Genomic DNA, 8,252 nt, shown 5'->3' with positions numbered 1-8,252 from the left:
TGTGGGTTTTAAGGTATGAAAGTTGCCATATTAATAAAATTTGGTTTGATTTTGATGTGATAGATCTTACATAAATTTGTTTTCAATATTGGTGTGCAGAGGGCCGTAACCGAGCCCTCAGATAGATGTAGCAGAGAATGGCTTTTAAGGGTACATTAGTTTGAAGGAACCTCCCACACTGTGTATTGCCATATATCAGGGGACAGAGACTTCGCTGCATTTTCACTTCCTCCTCTCAACTAATTACTGAACACTGCAAAGATGACTAAAGTAAGTATAATTCTGAAGAATGGCTTAATTACATTTGATTTACTTCTCTGTGTTGCATGACTAATGTAGAGAGCTTTTAGTAAAGTTTTCAGTATAGAACAGATGATCCTGCTGAATCTAGGTATTTTAGATAGAATTAGATCTTTAGATTAAGACATGTCCTCTCAAGCTTTCAATCAACAACAGAATGATACTAGGATACGTTTTAAGACGTGTTCAGGTGATAAGCATCAGTAAAAATCAGAAGGCATGAAACAACACTTAACTCAAAGTCATTTGGAAATTTCTCCACCTAGTTAAAATTTTTCTTATTTTGACATAGAGTATGATGAACTAAATATTGTTTAAGGACTTTCAAGCCATTTCCTGTGGTAATATTAATTTTCTTTTAAGATTTATCTGGACTTTTTCTTCCAACAGTTGAAGTATTAAACGCACCAATTTTCTGAAATGTTTTCTCCAATGCAGGTGCAAATCTTCAAAGATAAAACCTCAAACAAATGTTTGAAACAATTTATTTCCTGTTTTTCTCGCTTTGTGGTCACAAGAGAAATTAAAACGAAGGAGGTCACGTACAGCTCTTGTAGCAATTTAACATTGTGATATTCTGTGATAATACCTCACACTATTGAACTGTATCACAATTTTCCTGTTTATGCACAGGCTATGGTCATAAATGACATGTCCTTCAAAGTTGGACAAACCCTGACCCTTGTTGGTGAAGTTAAACCTGATGCTGCAACGTGAGTTCTCATTTAACACATAACCATGACTTGATATTTTTAATGACACTTTTTATGACACTTGTGATCTACTTGAGTTTCCTTTCCCTTATTTACATCAAAGAAGTTACATTAGGTATACAATGTTCAACGTAGTATGTAGTATGAAGCTGACTGCCAGGAGTAGCAACCACGCAACTTCCACGTTTGCCTATTTTCTTGTATTGTCTTGAATGTAAAGAGTCAGATTAAAACCTAATAAAACTTTGTGTTTTGGCCCCTGTAGTTTTTCCATTAACATTGGCCACAGAGACCAACACATCGCATTGCACATTAACCCACGTTTCAATCTGCATGGCGACAAGAATACAGTTGTCTGTAACTCTAACCATGGTGGTGATTGGGGTGAAGAGCATCGTGAAAGAGACTTTCCGTTTCACCAGGGAAAGGAGTTCAAGGTGTGAGGCTTGTGAGCATACACGTTCTTCCTGTACATATGTGGTCTGTTTTGTTGTTTAGCTCTGTTTTGATATAACACTATATATATACATACATTTTTTAAGTTTTAAATGCTGTCAGTATGTAACATCTTTGCATATTTTTCTCTTTTTTCTCGCTGTCCTGCTGGCTCAGATCATCACTATGTTTACCTCCGCGGGGTTTGTCATGGTTTTATCCAATGGATGTATAATCCGCTTCCCCAATCGCCTGGGTGCGCAGAAATACTCATTCTTCAGCTTCATGGGGGATGCTCGCATCAAAAGCATTGAGGTCAAGTAAACCTCGATCATGATGAGCTGCTGGATTAGATTTTTTGTTCTTTATCTTGTCTGGCAATAAATGATCTTTCTACACATTTCACATAGCTTCTGACTTAAAGTTAAACTAAACATAAATGTGTTTCAAAGTTGCTTCAAACGTGTTTAGCTTCCACAATCAGATTTTCTTTAAATGCGCCATATCTTTTTAATTTTCTTTAACATTCAGATCTGTTCCAAATACTATGCTTCCCTGTAAAAGCAAATCTTATCCTTCAATAAATTCCCTTTTGAAAGTCTCCTCCTTGACCTATTAATCTTTTTTTTTGTAAAACTGAACCTGCACTATAAGTTTAATTTACTTAATTAGAATATTAACATAAATATATGAACAGACTGTTGTATGTAAATGATTTTTTTCCCCCTCGTCCTGTCCAGCATCATGAGTGTGTGTTTACCTTCTGTTTGTGAGTGTTCATGCATTAAGTGTGTGTATGTTTGTGTGGAACGTGGGCGTGTGCTAGTGTGTGTGCGTGCTTCTCCTTGTGAGTGTGTGTGCTGTTTGGGCCACTGTGTGTACGTGCAGTGTCGTGTGAACGTTGTATTTGGTTGTGTTTGTTGCGCAAATCTCTTTGCGCCGTACATGTTAACATTAAGATAATGTACTGAGGTGGAGATGCAGGAAGTTGGGCAATAGGGACAGAAGAGAAATACAGCGCAAAAGAGTGGACGTGTGAGATAGAAAAAGCCCAGAACGAACCCAAATAAAACAATATCGCCTGCATACACTAACATTCTGTGCTTGGAGACTGCCAGCGATTTTTCTACCTTTTACTCAAAGGGTAAAGGCTTTCAGAAGATTTTAGTTTTCAAAAAAAGAGTTGTGCAAAATCCATCAGATGTAATGATTCAAGATTTAAGTTTAATTTAAGAGTTTCTACTTTGAAATCTGTACACTTGACGGTGGCAATTCAGGGTCTATCATATTTTTTCCCCACAAACTCATCACCTGGTTTCATGGCCACGGTAAAAGAATCCAAGCTTTTCGATAAAATTATCGTCATTATTGTTGACCAAAGGACAATGACGAACATGCAACGGTTGCATATAAAAATGAGCTGCTGAAGAAGAGTCGCTCCATGTGACTTTAATGAGATTTACACTGCAGTTTGTGTTACACTGTGTAAGTGTGTGTCTCCTGTCCTCTTTTTGTCAGCTGCATGTCAGCAGCTGAAAGTGTAGACTACACTTTTGGTGACTGTGAGTCAGAAAATCCAATACGTTTAGAATCTAAGAGAGTGACCGTTCATTGTGGGTTTTTTTCCGTTCTGTATCAACTTTACTGCAGTCAGACTCACCCACCACTTGCTCTTACTGTAAGTTAAGCTAAAAACAGTAAGTGGACATTAGGGCTGCTGCCTGTGCTAAATATTTAGTTGTCTCCCTGGCAACAAATACTTTTCTATTTTTGTGAGCAACTCTGGGCAGTGTTCCCTCTCACAGGCAGACGCAATCCTACCAGGATGCAAACTGTCGGTCTGAAGTCAACAAATGATCCATCTCTCAAATGATCTAATTGTTCACACTCCACTGAGGTTTGCAATAGTTTGTTAAGCACTTGGTTAGTTATCCATGGTCAGTAACTTCACTTTAAATTTGTTGGTTGCTGCTCAGCAGTGGCACCTGATACTGGCTGCGTGGAATGTCACTCACATTAAAGGAACCTCCCACCATGTAGTATAAAGTCCTGAGTCAGGGTGCAGACATAGAGGCGAGGCCCTGCAGCACTCTCATTCGTTTCTCGGCTCTACTTGACCACTGATATCTGCAAAGATGATGAAAGTAAGTAGAATGTTTGTGATGATTATTCACTTGCATTGCTTTCACCACTGCTGTGTATTTCATTGACTTGAGACAGTCACATGTCATGTTTTAAATGGGGAACCGACAGCTGGTGCTTGCTAATTTTTTTTCTACCCGGGCTGATGTAACTGAACCAGCTGAGATGTGCTGCAACTAAGGCTGATCATTGTTTCTAACTTTTTTATAGCTTTTGTGAGATCTGGCCTTCTTTGATTGCCTTTTATGGTCAAACTATTCAGCACAAGACTAACACAAGAAAATCAGCTGTCTATGTCGGCAAACTCCTGTAATATCAATAATGCAAAGAAATATTGAAATATTTTCCATCCAGCCACACCTCCTCTCTGTTTCAGGAACAGACCTAAAGAGAGAGAGAGAAAAAAAAAAGCAGCAATTCATTCTGGTCTCTTTGGGTTCATAAAGTGAGCGGATCACAATGCAAGCCTTGTGTCATTCCAGATTTTCTGTATTTTTGCCTTAGGAGTAAATACTTTTGGAAAAGGTTGCAGTGGCTTAGATTTTATCAGAGGATTGAATCAAATAAAGTAATAATTTGGAGACCAGAACAGATGCAACAAAACTGACTCTCGAACGAGACAAAAATGACAGGAATTCTGATGCTGTCGGGAATTTTTTTAAGAATTCATTTACATTATTATGTCAGAGTAAAATCATTCATGACAACACATAGTTATATGTGTCATACTGAACACACTAAGATGGATAAAGAGGATGGCAGCCATATATTGTTATTGTGTCAGTGAGGTGGCATGACTTTAACAATACAGTGTGTAGATACCAGAGGGACTCAGGGTGAGTGTCACCTCTGCCCTCAGCCAAGCCCCAGCGATATATATTACACATGCATTTTACAGATGGACTCTATGATGGAAAGAATGTTGTACCCATGTAATTTCACTTCTTCCCACCCTTTCTTTTTATAGATTAGTTGAAATTTTGGCTCGACTTTTTTTTGGTTTTACTTCATATTCATCATCTAAAGTTTTACAGTCAAAGACAATGCTGCATTGTTTTAGTTAATTACAGCTTCAGGAGCTCCAGGAGTCATTTCACTCCAAATCAACTGTTAGAATTTTCACAAAATTTCCTTTTAAAAGTCTTGGAAGTGATTTTTAGTGGGACCGTTTGGAATCTTGTTGACTTTAATGGGATCTTTACCAACAGCTGCATCTTGTGAAGCTCATAAGATTTTTGCTCTTGCCCTGTGAAATGAGGCAATGATTGGAGTCAAAAAGGTAGTAAAGAAATTAAATGATTAAATATACCTTAAATTTGAAGTTTCTCACAGTGTTTCTGACCAGAAAAGATGCGAATCAGTAAAAGCTTGTGTTTTAGATTCTTTCAATTGCTTCTGATCTCTTCATAATCTTTTTCATGTATCTTGACATTCTCCTGATAAATTAACCACAATGTTAACTCTTAGAAATCCTTAGAAGAGGACTATTTTTGTACCATAACCCGTTATTTTGGTTTACAAGTAAAAAAAACTGACTGCATAAGTATCAGTTCCTCATTGCGGTGCAGGCCATAACTCCCGTCCATACGTACAATAATGGCTGAGTTGAAGCTTTATTCTGTGCTGTGTTTGTTTCCTCTCCATGGTTACCATGCACAAAGGAAACTATTACTCAAATGAACAAAAATCACCCCTCATCACTTTCTAACATTTTCATCCTCCACCAAATTTGGAAAGCACAAAAATTTACTTGGCAACGGCCGAGTGGAAAGGAGCTGAAATCTTTGCTCAGCTGGTCAATGGGAGTCTAATTGAAAACATATGTTCTGCTGTTTGTACGGATGAAGGGAGCGCTGGCAAGTTGGCCAAGGCCAACGTCAAGACGGTTGTCTTCCTGGAGCTGCAATGATAATTAGATCTAAGAAAGTTCTGTATCATTATCTCACAATTATGTACTGTCCTCCCCTCTGTTTGCACACAGGGTATGAACATAGTAAACATGTCCTTCAAAGTTGGACAAACCATGACTGTTGTTGGAGTAGCTAAACCTGATGCTACAAAGTAAGTCCTGTTGTAAGACATTAATGTGCCTGTAAACATGTCTGTATACTTGTATTAACCATAAGTTACATATGTATTCCACAAACAGTTTAGATGGGGTGAGAACATGTTGCCAATGTGACATGTGATTGTTAAGGCCTGGAATCATAAGACTGAAGGCCTGTTTCTTCAAAATTTCTTAATCAAAATTAGGACAAAGAGGCTTCTTTGCAGCCTAGCTTTTTTTACCCCTTAATTGCATCAGAGAAGATAACTGCATGAAAAGGTCAAGTATAAATATTCTGTCTTCTTTCTGTTTCATTCTATTAACTCTTTCACACATAGCTGAATAGACATATTCTGTATTTAGTTGATGACTACTGTTTAGATTCACCTATGCAGTGGGAGTTGATAAAGATGATGTTCAGCAGCAGCCACCATGCAATCGCTTAGGCTGCCTCAACACCTTGAATGTAAAGAATCACATTCAGATCTAATAAATCTTTGTGTTTTGGCTGCTCTAGCTTCGCTGTGAATATTGGCCTGGATCAGCAGAACATCACAATGCATATCAACCCCCGTTTCAATGCCCACGGAGACGAGAATGCAGTTGTCTGCAACTCATACGAGGGAGGCAACTGGTGCGAGGAGCACCGAGAGGGAGGCTTTCCTTTCCAACAGGGAGAGGAGTTCAAGGTGGGAGTGTGTTCACAGTCTTGGTGTGCGTTGACACATACTGTAGGTGGTATGTCCCATGCTTCTTCCTCTTGGTTGGTGACTTCTTTTTGGAAACGTGTGTCACTAATTTGCAGGTAACATGTGGATGTGAAAGAGTTGACGGAAATTATAGAAAAATTGAACGATACACTAAATGTTTATATGTTCGCTTGAGTTGATCTTTTTATGTTATGAAGAAGACTTGAGGTGTTTTTGGCGAATGGAGGCAATTTTTGGAATTGCGTCCACTTTGGCAAAGATTAAAATGACATGACTCACCAGCTGTTTCCAATCTGAGCTATTTAGACAATAAACTCAGGTTTATTGAATGGCGTCTTCTCAGATGCCACATGATATCGTGTCTAGGAAGATGAATAATAAGAGCTCTTTCCATTTTCCACTGCAGTTGTTTTGTTTTTCCTTCATTGAGGTTTGTTTCCAGATAGGACAGTTACTTCTACTGGAATACAACCACGAGCAACATATCCAACACTGACAACCACCGGAGACTCTATACGGCCTAGTTTATTCGCTCCAAACTTCTGATTCACATTTCTCTTTTGCTGCTTTTGAAAAGATTTCTTCAGATTTGCTTCACTAGTGAATTAAAACCCAGCTATTGGGCATTCATGAAGTTGATAGTAGCACTTGAGTAAAAAGAATGTATTTGAGTTCAACAATAATTATTTCTTTTAATTTCTAACTCTTACGAAGGGAAATTATGGGCTAAATCCAACCAGGAAAAGACAAAAATGTTTAAATAATTTTTTGTTGTGACTGACCATCCTAATACGCCCTTTAAACTTTCTCATGAGGATTGTGTGGCTTTGAAAACTTGAGAATGCCACTGGTGGGGGGGGGATACTTTACAGTGCATCATGTTGGGTAGAATTTAGGGCTATGAAGATACGACCTACATGATCGTATGTACATGACTGAATATGTACAATAAGATGACTTAACGGAAATAACTTTTTATCATCCTACCATTTAGATCCTCATTGAATTCACACCTGATGAGTTTGTGGTGACTTTATCCGATGGCTCTACAATCCACTTCCGCAACCGCCTAGGAGCAGAAAAGTACTCGTTCATCAGCTTCGATGGGGAGGCTCGCATCACAAGCTTTGAGATCAAATAAAACGCTATCCTCTGGTGAATCCCTGGATTGAAATGGTCATTTTTCCCCTTTTCTTTTCTATTTGTTTGTCTGGCAACAGATAACACTTTGTCAACTTTCTGAATATAAGTGGTGCAAACTTTTGAATACTTAATGCTGCACATTTTAATCACAACTTGCAAGAAGTTAGCTAGTTGGAAGCAGATTCAAGCAACCGTACAAGTGAGATTAGAAAGACTGGGCCCAAATGTATACAGCCCTGTGACTAAATGACCTTCCTGTGCTCTTTGCAGAACCACTGACACAAAAACAAAGCAAGCATAGAGTTGTTTCACGTTGTTATCGCTTTGAGGTTTGCAGAGTCCAATTGAAGAGATTCACATGGAATGTCATCAGAAGGTGCTTTGCAGTGCTTTATCTGTTTATTTCTTTGACATTCCAACTTTGTAACAGAGTATTGCTTCGCTGTAACAGCATCTATTAAAGCACACCCACTGAATAACAAGACTTTGGTTTCTCCTTAAACCTGCAGCTCAAACATGTCAAAAGTTCTCTTTCTATCCAGTAGAATATTGCTGTTTGTTAAACATTATGTCTGTCCTGTGCTGTGTAATAAAGGTTTACTCCGGGTAAAAAAAAAACAACAACACATAACAGTATTTGAGCTGACATGTTACAACCGTGTGATAAAACTGACTTCCTGAGCTTGTGATGTGGGTAAGATATCCTCAAGAACTCAAGCCTCATCAAATTAATTCCAATACTGCTCAGTGAAAAGCTTATTT

The 8,252-nt window shown here is 38.3% G+C and overlaps 2 protein-coding genes across 2 annotated transcripts; both read left to right on the top strand.

Annotated features, from left to right (window-relative positions):
* The first annotated feature begins 76 nt into the window (after positions 1 to 76).
* On the top strand, positions 77 to 2,049 carry LOC142371115 (beta-galactoside-binding lectin-like). The gene is made up of 4 exons (XM_075453721.1): positions 77 to 270; positions 934 to 1,013; positions 1,279 to 1,450; positions 1,626 to 2,049. The coding sequence occupies exons 1-4, from the start codon at positions 262 to 264 to the stop codon at positions 1,770 to 1,772; spliced, it is 408 nt and encodes a 135-aa protein (XP_075309836.1). The 5' UTR covers positions 77 to 261; the 3' UTR covers positions 1,773 to 2,049.
* Positions 2,050 to 3,477: 1,428 nt separating this feature from the next.
* On the top strand, positions 3,478 to 7,974 carry lgals2a (lectin, galactoside-binding, soluble, 2a). The gene is made up of 4 exons (XM_075453653.1): positions 3,478 to 3,592; positions 5,572 to 5,651; positions 6,155 to 6,326; positions 7,342 to 7,974. Exons 1-4 carry the CDS (start codon positions 3,584 to 3,586, stop codon positions 7,486 to 7,488), a joined length of 408 nt encoding a protein of 135 aa, XP_075309768.1. The 5' UTR covers positions 3,478 to 3,583; the 3' UTR covers positions 7,489 to 7,974.
* Positions 7,975 to 8,252: the final 278 nt, after the last annotated feature.

This window comes from Odontesthes bonariensis, chromosome 21 (assembly GCF_027942865.1).
Source record: "Odontesthes bonariensis isolate fOdoBon6 chromosome 21, fOdoBon6.hap1, whole genome shotgun sequence".
Lineage (NCBI taxonomy): Eukaryota > Metazoa > Chordata > Actinopteri > Atheriniformes > Atherinopsidae > Odontesthes > Odontesthes bonariensis.
Note: the sequence above shows the minus strand (reverse complement) of the source record. Positions and strands in the feature narration are given on the sequence as shown.